The 21175-nt window shown below is 56.2% G+C and overlaps 1 protein-coding gene across 4 annotated transcripts; it reads right to left on the reverse strand.

Moving 5' to 3' along the window:
- Window positions 1-902: 902 nt before the first annotated feature.
- Hagh (hydroxyacylglutathione hydrolase) lies at window positions 903-21068 on the reverse strand. 4 transcript variants are annotated; one of them, XM_046442314.1, is made up of 11 exons: window positions 20936-21068; window positions 18460-18635; window positions 17922-17986; window positions 15658-15775; window positions 14836-14944; window positions 12109-12212; window positions 11690-11791; window positions 8779-8858; window positions 8287-8371; window positions 4010-4145; window positions 2447-2469 (listed from the first exon to the last, which is right to left on the reverse strand). In XM_046442314.1, the coding sequence occupies exons 1-11, from the start codon at window positions 21009-21011 to the stop codon at window positions 2462-2464; spliced, it is 1059 nt and encodes a 352-aa protein (XP_046298270.1). In that variant the 5' UTR covers window positions 21012-21068; the 3' UTR covers window positions 2447-2461. The 4 variants fall into 4 exon arrangements, with proteins under 4 accessions (XP_046298280.1, XP_046298270.1, XP_046298265.1 ...); XM_046442309.1 differs by lacking the exon at window positions 2447-2469 and adding an exon at window positions 2971-3017; XM_046442324.2 differs by lacking the exon at window positions 4010-4145 and having other exon boundaries at window positions 903-2469.
- Window positions 21069-21175: the final 107 nt, after the last annotated feature.

A 21175-nucleotide genomic window follows, 5' to 3' on the forward strand; every position in this document is an offset into this window, starting at 1 on the left:
GGCAAGTGAAGGGTAGCACTGTGGCTTTAATGTGCTGTATCAGTCCCCAGGGGACCCAGCACCTTTCCAGAGGCTGGCTGGCCCTGGAAGCCGCCATGTGGGCGTGTCTGCTGGGCCATCCAAGATGTCTTTGAAAGCATGCTAGCATCTTCTCTGGCACTGTGGCTTGGCTCATGCTGGTCACCATGGTGAGAGCTCCTGGTTGTCAGGCAGCCCCAGATCTCAGGTTGAGCTCCATCCCTGCAGCCCTACAGGACACAGAGGGCTGGTTCCACAGCGTCTGTCACCAGTCTGTCAGGTCTGGGGTTTCAAGTCCTTGAACACAGACTGGACTCTGTTCTCAAGGTGTCTCAGCTGCGGTCCACCTGAGCCTTAACCGCGGTCTGCTGCCACTGTCCCCACATGGCTCAGGTGGCTTCACTGCTCCTCCAGGACTCTAGTCACTCCCTTGGGGTTTGCATCCCTGCAGCAGCAGCCCCCTACCATGGGCCCCTCCATAGGTTCTGACTTGGGCAGGCAGGTCCTCCTTCAGGGGGTACCTTGGGCCACAGCTGGGCTGTGATCTCCCCACAGGGGATTCTGCAGTGTCTCTATTGTGACCTGTGTGTGCTCTTTAGGTTCTTTCCTGTTGTCATTACTTTGGTCCTGGGGACTGAACCCAGGGGTATTCTACCACTGAGCCACACCTCCAGCATGGCTCAGTGAAACAGGGTCTCCCTAAGTTGCTTAGACTGGCCTTAAATTTTTTTTTTTTTTTAATTTTTTTTTTTAATTTTTATTTTTTAGTTTTCGGCGGACACAACATCTTTGTTTGTATGTGGTGCTGAGGATCGAACCTGGGCTGCACGCATGCCAGGCGAGCGCGCTACCGCTTGAGCCACATCCCCAGCCCCAACTGGCCTTAAATTTTTGAGCTTTCTGCCTCAGCCTCCAAGGTGCTGGGTCCCAGGTGTGGTTGCCGTGCTGGGCTGGTTGTTTTTGACACTCTCCGGTTATCCTTTTCCCTCCTTAACTTCATTCTCTGTCAGGCTGAAACGCTCTTCTAGAGCGTGTTGGGGTGACTTGAACATTGCTGAGCATTGCTGTCCTCCCCTGCATCTTTCCTGACATGGCTCTGTGGTGTGTGGATCCTGCGCTCAGAGCTTTTCCCAGGCAAGCGCACCAACAGCAGCCCCAGCAGATGCATGGACCACATGGAGTGGCCAGTCCAGCTGCAGGACATCCCTCATGCCCAGCTCCTCCCATGGGGCATGTCCTGGAGGTCCACACGTGCTGGTCATGTGTCTGTGCTCTGTCCTTGTTGTGGCCAAGCTGTCCTCTCAACAGTGGCCTTCCAACCCATGAGCACACTGCCTTCCCTTCACTTAGATTTTTATTTTGGTGATGCAGAGAGTCAGAGCCAGGACCTCACTCATGCATGCACGCCAGCCGGGCAAGTGCTCTACCACTGAGCTACAGGCACATCCCCAGAGACTGGGTCTCACTAAGTTGCTGAGGTTGGCCTGGAACTGGGAATGCTCCTGCCTCAGCCCTGCCAGGCACTAGGATCCCAGGTGTGGGACTGCACCCAGCTCTGACTTAGATATTTAATAGCTCTCTGCTAAGTTTCAGTTTATGTAGTTTTCAGCATATGAACTGCTGTGCTCAAGTAGTTCCTAGGTATTTTACTAGTTTTCATGCTATTGTGAATGGAATTTTCTTAATTTTATTTTAGATATCTAGTATACAGAAATGAATTTGGTCAGGCATAGTGGCGTAACTATAATCTCAGCTACTCGGGAGTCTGAGGCAGGGGATCACAAGTTCAAGACCCCCAGGAACTCGGTGACACCCTATCTCAAAACAAAAATGGGGGGCTGGGGCTCAGTGGTAGAGCATCCCTGGGTTCAGCCCCTCGTCCTAAAAAAGTGAATTAATCTTTTTAAATTTGTTCTTTTTAAATTTGTGGCAGTAGAGTGTATGTGACGTATTTCACATACGTGGAGTGTAACTTGTCTAGTTAGGATCCCATTCTCGTAGCTGAATGTAATGTGGAGTCCCCTGGCCCTGGACTCAGGTAGGTGTGAGCTGATCTTTGCTGATGGCATGCCCCAGGCCTCTACTCGATGTCCTCTGGCCTTGCTGCCTGCGGGGCCCTCTGTGATGGGGCTTTGCCCTTCCCTCCCCACAGGTGGGCCGCCCGCCTGTCTCCCCTGTGCTCCTGGCAGGCAAGGCCCGGGCTTCGCCAGGGGCAGGGTGTGGTCCCAGCCTCATTCAGTTCAGTCACCTGCCATTGGCTGCAGTACCAGAGTGTGCTTTTCGTAAACACAGCAGGAGGGTAGATCTTGTTCCCCACCAGTGACGTCCATGTCCTGATCCCTGAGCCTGTGGCCACGTGAGGTTTCACTGCAGACAGGAGTGGGGACTGCTCTCCACTGACCTCGATAGAGTATTCAGGGCTCTCTGGATGAGCCCAGTGTAATCATTGGCCTGGGAAGCAGAAGAGGCAGAAGGCGGTGTATAAGAGGCAAGGTCAGGGCTGAGCTGCTGGTGCTGGCACTGCAGATGGCAGGAGGGGCCTTGTGTCCAGGAATGCTGCAAGCATCCTGGAGCCTGCAGAAGGAACCTGCCCTCCTGACACCTTGATCCAGCCCAGTGAGGGGCCCACATCAGCTTCTGGGCTCCAGGACTATGTGATAAACCTGGTGATGTGTGGCAGCAGCAAGAGACAGAGGTCCTCAGGGCGGAGAACTCTCCTCTCCTGTTTAGTGAGGGGTCTCGCCACCATCAGGCCCTGTTGCTGCCTAGCACTTACCAAGGCGCGCTCCAGCCAGCCAACGGCTGCTTCCTGGGGCGAGTCCTGCTGGGTCATGGCGTGACCCCCGCTAGCTGAGACTTCATCAAGAGATCTTCCTATCTGTTCCTGACAGAAATCGATTTGTATTTGGTGCACGATGCCTTTCTCTGGCTTTGGTCCCAGGTGAGATATCAGCCTCGTAAGGAGAGTCAGGGCTGTTCCCTCCTGTGTGTCCTGGAAACTATGAGTGATGGTCTTATCCACAGAATGTGGCGGGAAGCCATGTGGAAGGTTGAAGGCTTCCCAATTCAGTTTCTTGGTATAGATCTATTCAGATATCATTGTCCCCCTTAAGAGGCAGGGTCTCGCTAAGTTGCCCAAACTGGCCTCAAACGCCTGAGCTCAAGTGAGTCTCCTGCTTCAGCCTCCCAACTTGCTGGGGCTACAAGCACAGGCACCATGCTGTTTCATTGTTTCTCTTTAGTCAATTTGTGCTAAGAACTTGCCCATTTCATCTGATTATTTAGTATGGAGTTTTCCTCTTATTCCCTCATAAGCCCTGTCAACGTCTGTAGAATCAAGTGATTTCTCCTCTTACTCATGGTTTTCGAAATTCTGGCCTCGTTTTGCTGGCCGGTCTAGCTAAGGGTTTGCCATTGTGTGGACCTTTTCACTTGCTTGTCTTTTCTGTTTTCTATTTACTAATTTGCTCCTTCCTTGTGATTCCTTGGGTTTATTTTCTAGCTTCTTAAGTGTAGCCTACATTCCTACTTGAAAACTCCTTTCTTTTCTCCAGTTGGTGCAGGGTTGGGACCACCCTCTGCATACTAGTTGGCTGTGCCTAGTTTTCCTGTTCACCACTGGCCCAGATGCTATTTAGAAACGTTTTATTTAATTTCCAAACACTTGGTATTTTTCTGAACTTTCTATTGCAGACCTCTAGTCCTGCTGGGTTAGAGGACAGCACACACTTTATGTTAGTCCCTCCTCAGCCCCCCAAGTCACGGGGATTGCAGGTGCACACCACCAGACCCGGCTGCAAATGAACTCTGACCCCAAGGTGGCGAGGAGGCAGAGAAGGGGTCTCGCGTCCTGCCTCTGCTGTCAGTGGACTCCCAGGCATGTGTGGGTCTGAGCAGAGGTGACCCTCCTTCTGAACCCCAGACTGCTGAGGGATGGATCACAGGATCAGAGGGAGCAGTACTGGGGAGGGAGTGTGGAGGCAGGGCCAACCTCTTGCTGTCACCAGTCCCAGGCCAGGCTCTGCTGGATCCTCCAGGTTCTGACTCCTGCCCGACCTCGGGGGAAGCCTTCTTCCCAGAATCCCCACTTGGCATGGTTTGGCAGACTGATGAATGACAGCTTCCAACTATTAGAGGAATAGGTAAGCAGCACTGTAAGTATGCAAATGCCTCTGGACTGTTTCCCTTCTTCTTTGGGGTGTGCGGTACTGGGATGGCACCTGGGGCCTTAGGCGTCCAGTCCCAGAACCCTATTGGTGAGCCACACCTCAGTCCCCACACTGTGCAACTTAAACAGCTAATTGTGCTGGGCACAGTGGTACATAAACCAGCTGCTTAGGAGGCTGAGGGAGGAGGATCACAAGTTTGAGGCCAGCCTCAGCAATTTAGAGAGACCCTGACTCAAAATAAGTTCTGGGGATTAGCTCCGTGGTAGAGCACTCTTGAGTTCAACCACCAGGACCACCACCACCACCCCCCCAAAAAAAAAAAAGTGGGGGCTAGGGTTGTGGCTCAGTGGTAGCGTGCTTGCCTAGCATGCGTGAGGCACTGGGTTCGATTCTCAGCACCACATACAAATAAATAAAATAAAAGTCTGTCAACAACTAAAAAAAATATTTTTTAAAAAAGCTAATTTGGGGCTGGGGCTGTGGCTCAGAGGTAGAGCATGTGTGAGGCACTGGGTTCTATCGTCAGCACCACTTAAGATAAAATATTGTGTCCATCTATAACCAAAAAATATTTTTTTAAAGTTAGTTTATGTTATACAAATTTTACCTAGATGAAAAATGAGTCTTACATTTGATTAGCAAGAAAGTTACTAAGATCCTGAGTGATCTTTTACCCAGCAGATGCCTTCCATCCCACGGTCTAACCTTCTCCCTGACGGGCACTTTTCCAGGGACACCCTGATTCTGGAGGTGCTGGGAAGAGTGCGTTGTAACGTGTGCGGCCTGGATGGTGAAAAGGTGCGGGAAGGGCTCCCGGAGCCCTGCTGAGCTTGCCACCCTCCAGTGGAGGCTTCTGGGCACCTCCCCTCTGGCAGGAAGGCCTCGGAGCCACATCGGGGCTAACAGATGCCTGAGTGCCGGTTCCCTGGGGAACAGAGAGGCTCGGGGCTCAGCAGCGACCACACCAGAGCACTGCATGGCGAGAGCTGTGCTCCGTGGGAGGCAGGAGGGGCACTGCCCAGCCAGAAGGCGAAGGCGCCTGGCCCTTGGAGGAGCCTCACCCTCAGGTCTGTCATTTCTGAGCCTCTGGCCCACATCCCAACTGCTCACCAGAAAGACAGAGCCAGGGAGGAGAAGGGGCTGGGACGGTCCTTTCAGGGGCCAGTGGGGCAGGACCCTTGGCCAGGAGCTTCCAGTGGTGAACGCGAGGGGTGGAGGTGACAGTAGCTAGTTTCCACAGAGGGCCCCCAACTGGCCCTGACGTCCTCTGTGTGAAAGCTGTGATCCTAAGCCTGCGTCCTCTGTGGCTAGAAGTGCAGGTGGCTTGGGCCTTAAGCTTGTGGCTTGTGTCCGCGGTGAGGGCAAACTGGTGGGGACTGTGCCCTCAGCCCGGGGTCCCACTCACTGGGTAGCAGACACCAGGCCTCATGCAGTAGAGCAGCAGCAAAAAGCCAGCTGGACAAGATCACTTACAGCTTGGACTCCATGCTGCCAAAGCCCCTCCCTGGCCTGAGCCAGCGCGATGCCAGTCCTGGTCTCAGAGGTGAAGGTCCTGATGTACACAGAGGGAGCAAGGGACCAGCCGCCCAGGACCCTGCCCCGTGCAAGGGGAGCCAGTGTGCTTCTCTGGCGACGAGGGGGACGACGAGGAGGACGTGGCACTGGCACAGGACAGCCAGTCAAGCCTGCTGCCAGAGTGTGGGCACGTGAGGCTTTCACACCGCAGAGGCTGGCAGAACGGGTGGGCAGGCACCTGGGTACCCATCCCCTGTGGGCAGGAGAGCCATTTTCAAGGGAATTTTGTTGTTGTCACTAGGAATTTAACCCTGAGGCACTTTACCACTGAGTCACACACACCCAGCCCTTTTGATATTTCTTGTTGAAACAGGGTTTTGCCAAGTTGCTAAGGCTGGCCTTGAACTTGAAATCCTCCTGCCTCAGCCTCCTGAGTCACTGGGATCACAGGCGTGACCACTACACCCAGGCTCTCATGAGTTTTAAACCTGAATGTGAAAAGAAAACCAAAAACCTTCAACTTTCCCCACAGGAAGAAATGTGTGTCCTACTTAAGTAGGACACACATTTATCACAGTAAGGAAGTCACACTGGGCCGGCACGAGGAGGGGTGCCACCCGACCAGACAGCAGGAAGCCAGTGACAGACCATCAACTCTAGGGACGCATCACGAAGGACACGCAGAACACGTGACACGAAACAGCACTCGCAGCTCTCGCTGCCAAGCACCATGGGCACAGGCAGCAGCCTGCCAGCACCTGGAGACCGAGTCCTCGCAGGACTGTCATTCCAGCAGATGACCGACCCATGGCCCAGCAGCTCCACTTCTCACGAGCCCAAGGGACCCTCACAGGCAGGAAGCTTCACTGCAGCAGGAGGTCACTGTGTCCCCATCAGCAGGGAAACTGCCTGGCACCTCCCGTGGCCACCAGGTGAGGGGAAAATGAAGCAAGTCTCAGAGGGCTGAGCACACACCCTCAGGCCTGGTGAGTCTCCCAGGGCGTGGGGCACCTGGGGGCGTGGGGCACCTGGGGGTGGGTCCCTGCATGCTGTACCCATAGGAGGAGAGCAGGAGCGGGGCCTCCCCACCACGGCTCTGGCAGTGGAGATAATGCTGCCAAGACCAGGGGTCAGAGGAGGGCGTCAGCCACAGCACACATGGGTGAGTGCACATGGCCGTGCCACCCACAGGGTCCTGCCCCCTCTGTGGGTACAGGAGGAGCTGGGGTCCCATCTGCATCAGTCTCTAAGAAGGCACAACTCTGTCATCGCCATGAAATTCTAGAGACATCCTGGTGTCTAGCCTCACAGCAGTATGGCCCACGTGGCCACTGCAGGGCCACAGAGCCCTCAGTGGAGTTGGGGTCTAGGCAAGCACTGTGGCCGCACCAGGAGAGCAGGCAGACAGCCAGAGTGGGCAGCACAGCCATCCACACCGCCCACAGACCTGCCGCCTGACTCCCCTGACGGGCCCCTCTCCCCAGTAAGCTGGGGGCAGTGCCCCTTCCTCCACACCACATCGTCCACATCGTCCTCCCCTCCATCTTGGGTCAGGCTGCCATCAGACATCTGGGGTTGCTGCTCCCTCTCCTCCCCGGCCCCCACCCACTGCCCAGGATGTGAATCGGGCAACCAGAGCCGGGCTAGGCCAGGCTGAGTGCTCTCCAGCCAGGGGAAGAGCTGGGGCAGCAGGGACACTCACTGGAGAGCACAGGAACTAGCCTCCTCCAAGAGGAAGGACGGTGAGTGGTAAAACCACGAGCAGGGACCACACAGGTAAGGACAGTCCTGACCTGAACCTGACAGCGGTGTGGGTGCTCAGCTAAGGCTGCACCAAGGACATCTGCCTACCACCTCAGACAGCCCCTCTGCTGGGACAGGACGAGGCACTACCCCTTAGCCTCCTGGGAACTTTCCAGGACTGGCCCACACAGCAGCTTCTGTGGGTACAGGCACAGGAGCAGGGCATACAGGTAAGTGCAGAGCCCCAAGGCCCTAGAGAAGGTGTGAAGTTGCTCTGGTAGAACAGGCAGGGACGTCCCTCTGCTGCCCTGATTCATGACAAGAACCAGAACAGACAGATGGTGGAGCCAGGGCACAGGACTGGCTGTGTCCACCTGGGCACTGCAGACCGGATGCCCCAGTCCAGAAAGGGACAGGTTCTCTGCTCAAGGAGCTCAAGTCAACTCACAAAAATGATGACACAGAACCAGGTGCCAGCGCCCCTGAGGGTGGGCTCTCATTGCTGTGGGCAGACAGATCGAGAGGCCAGGAGCAGGAAGGAAGGGCCTGAGGGCAAGCCAGCCACCTCCACTCTCCCTGCAGAGCCAGGAGGACAGGGCGGGGCCTGGCTCTGGCTGGAGACAGCCACAGGTGAAGGCCAGAGAAAATGCAAAGTCTGCCAGCAGAGGGTGTGGGAATAAATACTTTAAAACTTTTTCTCTTATAAATATGCATTAGAACATTTGTAACTCCATCTAAGGGCTCTGGAGTTGACCTAGAACCAGTCCCCCTGCAGTGCAACCCCAGGGTCGCCCACCCTCCCCTCCCGCAGTGCTGGTGCTGTGCTTCAGTCTGGCGGCACCTTGAACTGGTCCTTCTCCCTGCGGATGTAGCGCATGGTGGCCACGGGGTCAGTCTGGCTGGCATGTTGCTGCACCGTCTTCTCCCTGTGGGGGTGAGAGGCATCTGTGAGCTGCCGACTGCCCCAGCACACAGCCCACTGCCCCCAGGGCACCCAGAAGAGCTGGGGTTCTGTGGCGAGGAAATTGGCAGGTGTTTCTCCACTGCAGGAGATCGTGCGGCTGCACCAGGTCCTTCCAGCACCATAGGAGGCAGGAAGCCACCATCTCCACAGTGTCCTGCACTACCCAGGCCTCCAGGCCCATGACAGCATCCCTGGCCCCAGGGTCTTGGAACCCCACACCCTTGCCAAGGTGCCAAGGAAAGCTCTCACACTTGGGAGAAGTTGCAGCCCTGCTTAATGATGCCCATGGGGCAAGCCTACCATGTGGGCTCTGGGTTGGGGTCAGCTCTTGCTGGCACAGCCACATGGGGGACCACTGTGCCCACTCACCTCACTCTCATAAAGGGGTTGTAGGTGAACTCCTCGGCGATGGTGGATGGCACCGTGGGCTCCCCAGTGGCATATTTCTCCTGCAAGAGACGCCACTATCACACTTCAAATACCCAGTGGTGATCTTCAAACCTGGTCCAAGCGAGAAGGCCCATCGGTGTGGTCACTGCAGACCACAGGCCCCGACACACATGATCCAAGGGGGAGCTGCTGCCAGCCTGCATGTGCCCCTGCTGTCGTGAGGGAGCAGGGCAGAGGGGAAGCTTTCTCTTTCACACAGCAGAGGCAACAAGCAAAAGCACAGAGAGAGGAGTGGGCTGGCTGGGGTGTGGCTCAGGGTGGAGCCGTGCTGGGCACGCAAGAGGCCCTGGTTCTACCCCAGCACTGCAAAGAAGAAAAGAAAAAAGGCCTAAAGTCCCAGACCCCAGAAGTCCCAGACCCCAGGCCCCATGTAGGAGCTGTGCAATGAGAGCACAGAAATGCACAGTCCCTAGGAGGAGGGGTGAGCAGCAGGAGGACAGGAGCCACTGGGGAAACTGAGGCAGAAATGTGTTCTTCAAAACAATCAATGAAATCAATGACTGGCGCATAGAGAGAACTGCCAGAGTCAGGTGGCAGAGGGCCACTCCCGATCCGGCAGGCCCTGGGGGGGGGGGGTAAAAGCTAAGCTATGAAACTTCCAAAAGACAATGTGAAAAAAAAATTCCTAACCTTGGGGTAAGCAGATATTTCTTTTTTTTTCTTTTAAAGAGAGAGAGAGAGAGAATTTTAATATTTATTTTTTAGTTCTTGGTGGACACAACATCTTTGTTTGTATGTGGTGCTGAGGATCGAACCCGGGCCGCACGCATGCCAGGCGAGCGTGCTACCGCTTGAGCCACATCCCCAGCCCCAAGCAGAGATTTCTTAAAGACAAAAAGTATGGCTCAGCCAGGTGCAGGCAGGAGGCGGAGGCGGAGGATGAGGCTGAGGCTGGAGGCGCACAAGTCGGGGCTAGCCTGGGCAACCGCAAGACTTGGTCTCAAAAGAACATCTAGAAAGGTGATGTCGATGAGTGGGAAAGTACCCCTGGGTTCGATTCTCAGAACTTGAAAGAGAAACAAAAGCCATCCTGGTGTTGCAGGAATCATATGGGAACGCACTGGACGCACAGAGCCAGGAGGCTCGGAAGAGGAGCAACAGATGGACTCCACCAGGTTTCAGGCCTTTCCGTAAGACTGGCCTTGGATGCTGCTGATGCAGGGAAAGGCCACACAGACCCGGCGGAGGCAAGGGTGCCTGCGAGGACATCAGCATTTTCCTTTAGGTGCCAAGGTGATCCAATGAGGAAAGGACTGCTTTTCAGCCACTGAATGACCAGACACCCATGGAAAGACACCTGCCCCTCTGCCACTCCCAGCAGCAGCTTGGAGCGCACCCTGCGCAGTCCATACAAATGCCAAAGCCAAGACCAAAACTCCAGGAGAAAACCATCTTTGTAACCCAGGAATATGCAAAGATTTTGTAGGAAACAAAAAGTGGAACTTCACCAAAAGTATCAACTTCTGTTTTTCAAAGGAGTCTGGGGAAAACGGGAAGCCACCAACTGGGAAAAAATATTTGAGCCATATATTTATATTTGACAAAGACACTTATGACTCAATAAGAGAACCCGGTGTTTAAAACAGACACGAGCTGAACTTGCCCTCACAAGAGAGGGCCATGTGGAAAGATGGCCAGCTTCCCTGTCATCAGGGAAATGGAAATGGCAGAAGCACAAGGTCCAGACGCACACCATCAGGACAACAAGACCCCAAAGGGCCAGCAGTGCCCACAGCTGGTCAGCACAAGCGCGATGGAACACCTAAGCTTCCAGAGCCGGGGTGTGAAATGGGGCGACCATTCTAGCAAACAGCTGGGTGGCTTCTTCAGAGGCAAAGAGACATTCAACTACATGACCCAGCAATCCACTCTCATCTCCCCAAGGGCAGTTAAAACATGGACCCACGCGAGACTTGTACACCAACTCTCTTGGTAGCGCCACTCAACTGCAAAACCTGGAAACGGCCCAGGAGGCCATGAATAGGGGATGGACAAACAACTGCAGGATCCATGCAGTGGCCACACAGAAGCAGGCCAACAGGGACCTTCGAAGCAGAGCAAGAGGACACACACTCTCGATGACAGTCTGCTATGGGGGCAGAAAGCACACCCAGGGGGCCTTCCGGGGAGCAGCGTGCCACGTCTGCAGCGCACGCTGTCAAGTTCACCTAACCAGACCGGCCTCTTGAACCAGCACTCTCCTGTAAGTGGGTCATCCTCTATGTCTGGTTACTAAGAGGCAGGAGGCAGATCTGCCTACATGTGAGAGGCCTTGGGTTTGACCCAAGCACCTGGATATGGGCACTGGCACATGCCTGTGTGTCACCTGATCTAGACCGTGTGTGATTTTGGAGCACCTTGTAAGTTCCCCCAAACTGGAAAAGACGATGGACAAACACAAGACCTGTTAAGAACAGAGTTGCAGGAGGTGGTGGCCCCTGGACTCAATAGCAGCAGGGGCCTCGCCCAAGTCCTGCAGGGGCACGTCTCTCCGTCAGGGCGACAGCCTGATACTCAGAAGAGGCCCTTGCTCCTGGCCCCTCACCCCTGCCCACTGCGCTGGGGTACCCAGGGCCACCACTGAAACACACCCTTCCACCTGAGGAATCCAGGGGGCCATGTCTGCAGGGAGGTCCCCCACGGCCGACTCTACTGCTCTGAATGGCAGCACTGGTGTTACGCAGGCCTCCGAGGCCCATGCAGGCTGCCGAGGCCCACACAGCCCTCACGTGCGGCAGAGGCTGGACGGCACAGGCTCTCAGTGCCCAGCCCCAGGAACCCGAGGAGCACTACAGGACGACTGGCCCAGCCGTGGGTACCAGGCACTCACCTTGGCCCAGGCCAGCTTCTCCAGAACAGCAGTGTTGCTGGGCTCCACGTGGCGTGCGAACTTGAGGTTGCTGATGGTGTACTCATGGCCACAGTAGACTTTCTGAGGAGAGAGCAGCACCCGAAAGGAGGTGATTGCCACCCCTGAAGGTCACACCCACTTCCCCACCTGGGCACCTCACAGGGCACATGCAGCCACTAGGTACCCACAGGACCATCCCTCAGGGCTGGACGCTTCCTACACATGTCAGAAACCACTAAAAACTCCACTAAGGAGCTGCCCCTGCCTGCTTGCTCTCCTAGCACACAGGTGGGGCCTGCACGGGGAGACTGCACAGGAATCCTGTCACCCATACAAATGGCAGTTCTCCTGGGGCGGGCCTAGGACTTGGGGTCCCACAGGATGGGGGCACAGCCTACTGTGTCTGGAGGGAGCCGGCCCAGGACCTCCAGCAGCGCTCTATACATCTCTTCTGCAGTCCCTTCATAGAACTTCCCACAGCCGGCCACAAACAGGGTATCACCTGGAAAACATGGCCACCTGAGGGGGCTGGCTGGGCCTTGGGAAGTGCAGGTAGCTGGCCACAAGCTGGGCTGCTGGCCACGAGCTGGTTGCGGGCCAAACCCCACGGCCTTGGCTCGCTGAGCCTCGAGCTCCCCACACCGTCTGTCCCTGACCACAGCCTCTGCCACGTCCATACAGACCCAGGAGCCACCTCCATCCAACCCAGCACAAGACAACTCAGAACTCTTGTCTTTGCCCCGAACTCTTTGCCTCGCGTCTCAACTGGCACCGAAACCAATGTCGCCTGGACCCCACCCTCCAGCTCCCAACGCACCATGGCTCTGGGGCCCTCCCAGCCCACACTGCAGTTGCCTTTCTCAGGCCTCCTCCTTCTGACCCTCCCCTCCCTTTGCAGCTGAGAGCACCCAGGGTCTTCTGCCCTGCAGGCCTCGGCCCAACCACCTCTCTTCCCTGCATACCTGGGCCCTGCACCCAGGCTGGCCCACCTTGTAGGCACCATGGTTTGGCACTGACCACTCCCACCAAGTGCAGTCCCACCATTCAGAGCAGTAGAGTCGGCCGTGGGGGACCTCCCTGCTGCCCCTCCATGGCAGGCATGGCCCCCAGATTCCTCAGGTGGAAGGGTGTGTTTCAGTGGTGGCCCTGGGTACCCCAGCGCAGTGGGCAGGGGTAAGGGGCCAGAAGCAGGGGCCTCTTCTGAGTATCAGGCTGTCGCCCTGACAGAGAGATATGCCCCTGCTGTTGAGTCCAGGGGCCACCGCCTCCTGCAACTCCTGAGGCCTTGGCCTCACTGCCACAAGGTGGGTCCCAAACCCAGTCCCAAACCCTGGGCCCTCCCACAGACATTGACCAGGCAGTCCGCCACTACACCCTCCTCTCCACCACCCCTCATCACCCCTTGGCCTGAAGGGACCTTATCTCTAACTGCAGCTGCAGGGGACACCCACCACACCTGCTGTATCTGGACTGTCACCTACACTGATCCCTCCTCGGCTCAGCCAGGATGGAGGGCCCAGCATGGCTCCAGGCCCCACACGGGGGCCCATTGGACAGCCATTCCTCACCACCAGCCTCCCTGTCAAGGCCAGACAGCTCTGCCTCACCAGGACACCGTCCTGCTTGCCCCCGCTGGGGTGGGGCTGAGGCACTCAGGGTACCTGCCAACAGCTACACACAGGCCAAGGCACAAGAGCAGGCCACAGCCACCCTCCACATCACCCTCTAGCTCAGGGACAGCCTCATGAAGGGGCATCCCAAGACCACCATGCCCTCCTGATGTCTGTGACAAACCCAGGAGTTACATGTGGCCTTCCCAAGGGACAAGAGCCACGCAAGCTGGGGCAGCTGCTGTGAAGCCTGGCAGCCCGCAACAAGGGCCACACAGTCACCCAGGAATCCCATCCCATGCTGCCTCTCAGCACAGCCATGCGGCAGGTCTCTGTCCCCTGCTTCAGGGCTGGCCCAGAGCTGACATGGCCCAGGGTCCCTCCCCTACACCACACACTACATGTGGGGAATCAGGAATCTAGCAGCTGCATTTAAAAACAAGCGCAGAATAATCTAGAATAATCGTGGACCTTCAGGAAAGCCAAAAGACGGCAGATGCCCCTCTACCCCTCATTGGGCGCTTCCCTCAGCGCAAGGCCCACATCACCCTAACACCTCCGCCGCCGACGCGGCCGCAGCCCCACTCCTGGCCCCAGCCAGGCTCTATGAAAACCTCACTGTGGTCACAAAGCCAGGGCAGAAATCTCTGCAGGAACCAAGACTCAGCACCAGTCACTGACAGAACCAGAGACAGGGCTAACCAGCACCATGGCCACCCAGCGCTGGCCATCCAGGCTGCCCTGGCTCAGGCTCCTGAGCAGCACCATACTCTTGGCTTGGCCCCACAGTGACCCCAGGAGCCTGCTGTGTGCCACCCTCAGGCAGTATTGGCTGCATGGCTGAGGCCAGGGTGCCGTGCGTCCTCAACAGCAAGTGACACAAGCACAGGGCAAGATGCTCAGGTGTACCTACAGCCAATCCACATGCCCAGTGCAAGGAATGGACAGAGCCACCCCTCTGCCCTCCAGGGGCCAGGAGGACATGTCTCTATAGGCAGGAGCCCCCATAAAACCTGGCTGCTGCTCACGTGCCCAACTCGGTGGCTTCCATCACCATCTAGTCAGAAGATCTCAGTGTCCAGCACTGGAGGTCAGTATGTAGGACATCTGGATCAGACTGCAGTCCCACCATGCTCTGGGTCCAGCCTAGCCCAGCCCACAGGGCTCATCCAAGGGATGCAAAAGGAGCACTTGGCAGCCCTGGAGTCCCCCTCCTCAGGGACTCCCTGTGCCCAGGCCATGCCCACTTGTCTGTGCTGGAGGGCTGGGGTGTCCCTGCCAGACGGCCTTCTCAAAGTGAGGCCATTTCCCCAGCACCTGACAGCAGCAAGCATGGCGAGGATCTGGTCCTGAAGGTGTTCCCACTCCCAAGCACCCATTGGCAGCCCAGAATGTTTGGAGCCCAGCCTAGGCTCCACCCTGAGGGCTGTAGTCTTCTGAGCACTGAACTTAGGGCCAGAGAAGTAAAGTGGTCCCTGCAAGTCTGCCTGGTCCCTCCTCACTCCTCAGGCTCACCTGTGAACACAGCAGGGGGATCCGGACCACCAGGCTTGCTCACCAAGTAACAGATGTGTCCTGAAGTGTGGCAGGGGGTCGATAGGCATTTAACATGGAGACTCCCCACCTGAAACAGCAGGCATCAGCATGAGACCCCACGATCCCTCTTTCCAGGGGGTCAGGGGCAGGCGGCAATGCTATTTTCACAAGACCCATCCCCAGCACCCAGCCTGCTCAGACCTTGTGCTCCACAGACATCTGCAGAGCTGCCCACATACAGAGTAGGAGATCCAGGGCAGGGGCAGTGGCTAAGGGACTCCGTCCTGGGGCCTAGCCCTGCATGCAGGGACCACTCTGGAGTGATTGCTCAAGGGCAAAGGGGCTTATTTTGTTCAGACCTTCAAAACCAGGCGATCTTCCAGGGAGAGCGCTCTCCTGCCACCCACCCCCCAGTTCCTAACTTCAGAACAGTGGGATTCATGGCAAAGCCAATAGGGCAAGACACCCGCAGGAGTTCCCATCGGGACCTCTGGTGTCCACTCTCCACATCGGTGTGGGCACTCGCGGCTGAGCTACTGGAAGCTGTTTGGATCCTGGCACCCCTCCACACAGCCCATCATCATGCATCCAAGACAGCTCCATGGACGCCGAGTCCCTGTGGCCCAGGGCTGTGCTCCACAGCCTCCTAACACCAGGGACACACTGTGCACACACTGATTTCCTGCTAATTCCCGAGAGGGAAGACTGTCCAAGGGCAGACAGGCTGGGGCAGGCACAGGGAGCCCCAGGCCCAATCCCAACGACGCCCAGCCCTAGCACCTTTCTGAAGATCCTCCCTACCTGCAGAGTGAACAGGTGCGTGACTTTGTGAGTCAGGGCCCCGATACGGTCGTCACCCCCATACACCTTCAGCCCCGGCTCCAGCTTGACCAGCTTCTCGTTCCCGCCAGCGTGGTCCCTGGAAGTTCAACAGGAGGCTGGGCTACCTGCCGGGTGCAGAGTCTGCCTGCTGCCTTTACACCCCGACCAAATGGAAGTTCCATTTTTCCAGGTCTGTTCCTCATAAGAAACATACACCTTCCAAAACAGGAAAGGCTCCCGTCTGTGGTTGGGCTGCACTGGAAAACCTCTTCAGACACCCAGTTCATGAGCAAGGCACCCTGTGCCCTGCCCATTACTGCTGCTGAAGCAGAGGAACAAATCACCTGGATGACCCCTTCCAAGGCACTGGGGCTCCACTCCCAGCCACCTTCAGGTGCCACTGGCCTGGGCAGCCGGGGCAGTTGTTCTGGAGGTTCCCCAGGTGATTCTAAGGTGCACCGAGCTCAGGAGAGCTTCCTGAGGAACCTCTGGCTCTATCTGTGGGCAGGCCAGCCACAGTGCTAGTAGTAACAAGCTGGAGGACCTCCTGGCACTCCTCAGGGCTCCCACGGTTCCCCAGAGTCCTCTAGCCTGCACTTGGCAAGGGGGCAGCAAAGGGTTCCACTCTGCACCCATCCCAGGCCACAGTGACCCCACTGGGAGCATCCCCATGCCTGGGTCAGACCTCACTCAAGGCTGGGGCATTTGCCTTCCCAACTTCAGGGAACATGGCCTCCTGATAGTCCAGTGGTCATCATCCCCACCTCGCTCCATGTCCACCTCAGAGTCCACACCCCATGAAGACTCCAGCACCCAGACAAGAATCCTCTGCCCAGCAGGCCCCAGGTAAGGGTGGAACAGCTGTCCAGCCCCCCTGCCCCCCACCAGCACCCAGGCCAGGGAGCCACCAGCTCCTCAAAATGCTCTCATCACTGATCTTTTACCACCGAGACAAGAATAGTGCTCCCTGCATGAGGAACAGGCCCATCCCCGAAGCTCCGTCCAGGGTTTGGTCCTGGCCTAAACTTGAGAGGGTGTTGGAGGAAGCCACAGCATACTGCAGCACCAGCAAGAGTCTCTTGGAGCGTGGACTGCCTGGCGCGGGCAGGGCGCAGAGTGGGAGGCCTCCAGGCAGCAGCACAGGCCCCAGCAGGGCCCTCAGAGGTGGGGGGGCGCCTGCAGCAGGGCAGCCATGGCACAGGGCATTCAGCAGCACAGGCCAAGAGTGGGGTGACTGGCACCCACCCTAATGCAGGGACCTCTTTGGGACTCGGAGGACCCTGGCCAAGGACTCTGCATCTGAGCCTTGTCCTCCACACTTGGCTTACATCAGCCTAAGCCCTGGGTGTTCAGGGGCCCCATCCAGGCTGAGATGCCTCAAGGAATGGGTTGAAGAAAAAGGCACTAGCTGCCCTCACATGGTCACTTGGAAAAGAAAATTAACAACAAAAGAAACATTTCTTCTACACTTTAAGGGCCTCAAAAGCTTCAAAAGACCAAAAAAGAGGGCTTTGGGTAGGCGACTCTACCCCAAAGACCCAAACACAGGCACTTTCCCCAGTTTTCAGCTTCCAAATATTAAAACAAAACAAACAGAAAAGCAAAAACACTCTTTTTTTTATTAAAAAACAAACAAACAAAAAAAAAAAAAAACGAGTGGCCGGACATTGTGGTGTATGCCTATAATCCCAAGAACTCTGGAGGCTTAGGCAGGAGGATAGCAAATTTGAGGACAGCAAGGGCATCTTAGCAAGATTCTTTCAAAATAAAAAAGCTGGGGATGTAGCTCAGTGGTAAAGTCCCCTGAATTCAATCCCCAGTACCAAAAAACAAACAAACAAACAAAAAAACACCAATATCTAGATTCTTTTCTTCCCTAACATGGAGGCCCACGTCCCATTTCAAGCCCAAGAGATATGAAAGACAGCCACTGGGCACCCTCCTGTGGTCCAGAAGCCAGACTCCTAGACACCATGAGTGAAGCAGCCCAGAGGACACAGGCCACAAACATCTCCCCAAGGGATTGCTCCCTCAGCAGACCCACCACCCAGGGCCCAGAGTCAGTGCCTCCCAGGCTCAAGGGCAAGAGGGCAGGAACCCTGCTGCCTTTTCTGAATCCTCCAGGGATCCATCCTCATGTGTACTGAGCCAGCCCCTGCCCTCCTCAAGTGAGTGACACACCCCCATTGCCACCACAGGCGCCTCCAGAGCCAGAAAACCAGCCTGAGGAGCCTAGCACTTACCAGTGGTGGTGTGTGGTGAGCACCGTGGTCAGCTTCACACCATACTTTCTCACGGTTTCTACAACCTGCAGCCACATGGGAGGCAGGACGGAGGCTGGGTCACACTCCTGGCCTGGCTTGCCTCCTGCAGGGTGGGTGCCTAACCCCCAGCCCAACCCTGCTGGCTGACCAACTCTAGGACAATAGAGGAAGATGGTCTTTTTCTCTTGATCAAGCTGGAGCTCTTGGTCCTACTCACCACCTCCTCAAATCCCTCCAGCTGAGGTCAGCCTCCCAGAGACAGCACCAAGGGGCAGAGGCAGGAGGAACAGTCATGTCCAAAGGACCCATGTACTTGCCACATGGGGCCCGTGGTCTTCTCCACCCCTCCTAATGCCCCCTTAAGAGAGTGGCTGGACACTAGTTTGCTTTCAAAAATTAAATGGGCTAATTTCCACTCATCTTCAGCAGAGCTACAAGGACACAGTGGCTCTAACCCATGGGGATGAAGACAGGGTACTGGGTGACAAAACACAGGGGCCTGGGCACAGCCTCGCACCTTCTGGGGCTGCACAGGGTCCACAATGGCAGCCTCCCGGGTGTCCTTGTCAATGATCAGGTACATGTAGTTGTCGGTCAGGGCAGGCAGTAGCTCAACCTTCATGGCGCTCTGTTCCACAGTCAAACTCTTCCTTAAATCTGTGTAATACAGGAGGGTTCCCAGCAGGGCTGGGCCTGGAGACACAGGATGCAGCCTCAGGTCCTCAGCCTAAGGGCGGGCACACCAAACAGACTTCAAAGGAGCCGCACCCCTTCCCACTCCAAATGAACTCAGGGCCTTGCAAAGCAAGCACTGAACTATCTATCTCCCCTGCAGGGTTTTAATTTTATTTTGAGAAAGCATCTTGCTAAGTTACTGAGGCTGGCCTGGAACTTGCAAGTCTCCAACCTCTGCCTCCTGAGTGGCTAGGAATACAGGCCTGTGCCACTCTTGCCCGTTTTTTTTCTGTGTTTGTTTCTGTTTTTGTCAGTATTGGAGATTGAACTTTGGGGTACTCTACCATTAAGCTGCATCCCCAGTTCTTTTTTATTTTTTGTTTTGAGACGGTTTCACTAAGGTGCTTAGGCTGGCCTTGAATTCGTGATCCTCCTTCCTCGCCTCCTAAGTTGCTGGAACCACTGTGTGTACTACTGCACCCTATTGCTCTTTGCTGGCTTTTTAGAGTTCCTCAGACAGAGAATGTCCTGGTTCAATCACATCCACAAGGCAAGTGTAGAAAATGACTCGTGCACACACTGGTGGAAATTAGCTTTCTCAGACTTAGATCTTTATTTTCTCTTGAGGGTTCTAAATAAGACAGAACTGCCAACTTGTGGTGTGATGCAAACCACTGTCAAACAGGACTACTGCTGACCCTGGGGAGTTGACTCAGGAAGAATAGGGGAAGGGGAGGCAGAAGAAGGGTACCAGTGCCCAGCTGTGTACCCTCCAGCACACCAGCTCACCTCCAGAGAGAGCTCAGTCCTATGCAGTCATTCACAGCCCTCAGGCCTCCAACTGGAGGAGAAAAGAGATTTGCTCCCAAATGGCAGGCACTAGAGATGTGGAGAATGCACCAGACACCACTTCCAGGGGGACAGATCTGGTCACAACCACTCAGGATTCAAGGGTGGGAGACACAGAATCATCATTGAAGTGAGCCACAGAACTCTGACTGGCTGGGCCAGGAGGCCACGAGAAGTGACAGGAACAAAAGCATCCTCCACTCAATGGACAGATGTCAAAGTACTTTTGGCAATGAAACTCCCATTAAATGTAAAAATACATGGGGCCCCAACACTTTAAGTCATACTTTTAGAGTAGGAAAATATAAGGAGGGACAGTGGGATTCTAGGTAGATGTTGCTCCAGGGGCCATCTAAATATGAGGTTAACTTTATTTGCCAGGGCCTGGGAAATCTTTCTTTCTTTTTTTTTTGGTGGTGCTGGGGTCGGAACTCAGAGCCTTGTGTGTGCTAGGCGAGTGCTCTACCACTGAACTCCAGTTCCCCTTCTGGACACACTATCTGGGAATTTTCCAGATTCATGCTCAGCAAAATAAACATTTTGTCTGATTATTTTTTTGTGACATTCTACTTCCCCCAAATCCCAGCACTATTCAAGCTACCAGAGGACATCAGAGTGAAAACAGGACTGGTTGGGGGGGATGCTCAACAAGGACCTATTTTTACCTATTTCCTGGTAGAACACTCCAGGCAAACACAGTGTCCCCGTAAAGGAACACTGTTTATGGCCGGTGTTCAACCTGCTCTAGACACACACATATCTTGTTGGCAAGTTGAAGAGCATGCGTTTATTCCTAAGGAAGGAGTTCACCAGGCACCGGCACCACCAGAAATCCTACTCCTTTTCCACAAGTACCGCTCTCCCAACACTGCCTGGAAACCGCTTCCAGCTCACCGGTTTGCACCTGGAACGTTTTGCACGAGCAGAGGTCACGGGCTACAGCCTATGGTCTGCGCCAAGTCCGAAGACATGTTTTGTGTGGCCCACAACATACTTGAAGGCGTTTCCCAATACCGCCTCTCTGCACCTGTGCGCACCTGCCGCCCCAGCGCATGGGTTAGGGGCTCCGATGCAGCGCTCCGGGGACACCGCGTCCCAGAGGTAGAGACTGCGTCCTGAAAACCTCAATGGGCAGGCTCCTTCCTTAGCAAGGGTGTGTCACGCACTGTGGACCTGGGCGGCTGCCGCGGGACTGGGACTCGGCTGGCAGGCTGTTGGCCACGGCGCGGCGGCCCGCGGTCGCCAGACGCCGAGAGGGGAAGATCTGTAGGCCAAGGCGCCAGGTAGGCTCGCCCGCGGGCTAACGCAGGCAGGAACGGTTGTGCCCACACCCTCACCACGCCCGGCCCCGCCGAGGCCTGGTGGCCGCGTCCGCTCCTCGCCGGACCAGCAGTCTCGGCTCCTTGCCCCGGAGACGGCGTCGGCGCGCCCGACCAACGCCCAGCACAGCGGCGCCCCGGCCCACCTACCAAGGCCGCGGCGCGCGCAGGCGACTCCCAGCGCGGCGAGGCTCCGGCAGCCGAACAGCCTGCGGCCGAGCACCATGACCTGCAGGGCTGCACTGCCCCGCACCGGACCGCAACGCCGGCGTCGGCAATTGCAGCCAATCAGCTCCCTTTCGCACCACTCGACCCGCCCCCACCCAACAAGCGCCGGCCCTGCGCCGCTTCGTCTCCAAACAGGTCCCGACTCTCCCTGCCCCGCCCCCA

The sequence above is a fragment of the Marmota monax genome, unplaced genomic scaffold (assembly GCF_021218885.2).
Source record: "Marmota monax isolate L192 unplaced genomic scaffold, Marmota_monax_Labrador192_F-V1.1 WCK01_AAM20220418_F8-fsc00035, whole genome shotgun sequence".
Lineage (NCBI taxonomy): Eukaryota > Metazoa > Chordata > Mammalia > Rodentia > Sciuridae > Marmota > Marmota monax.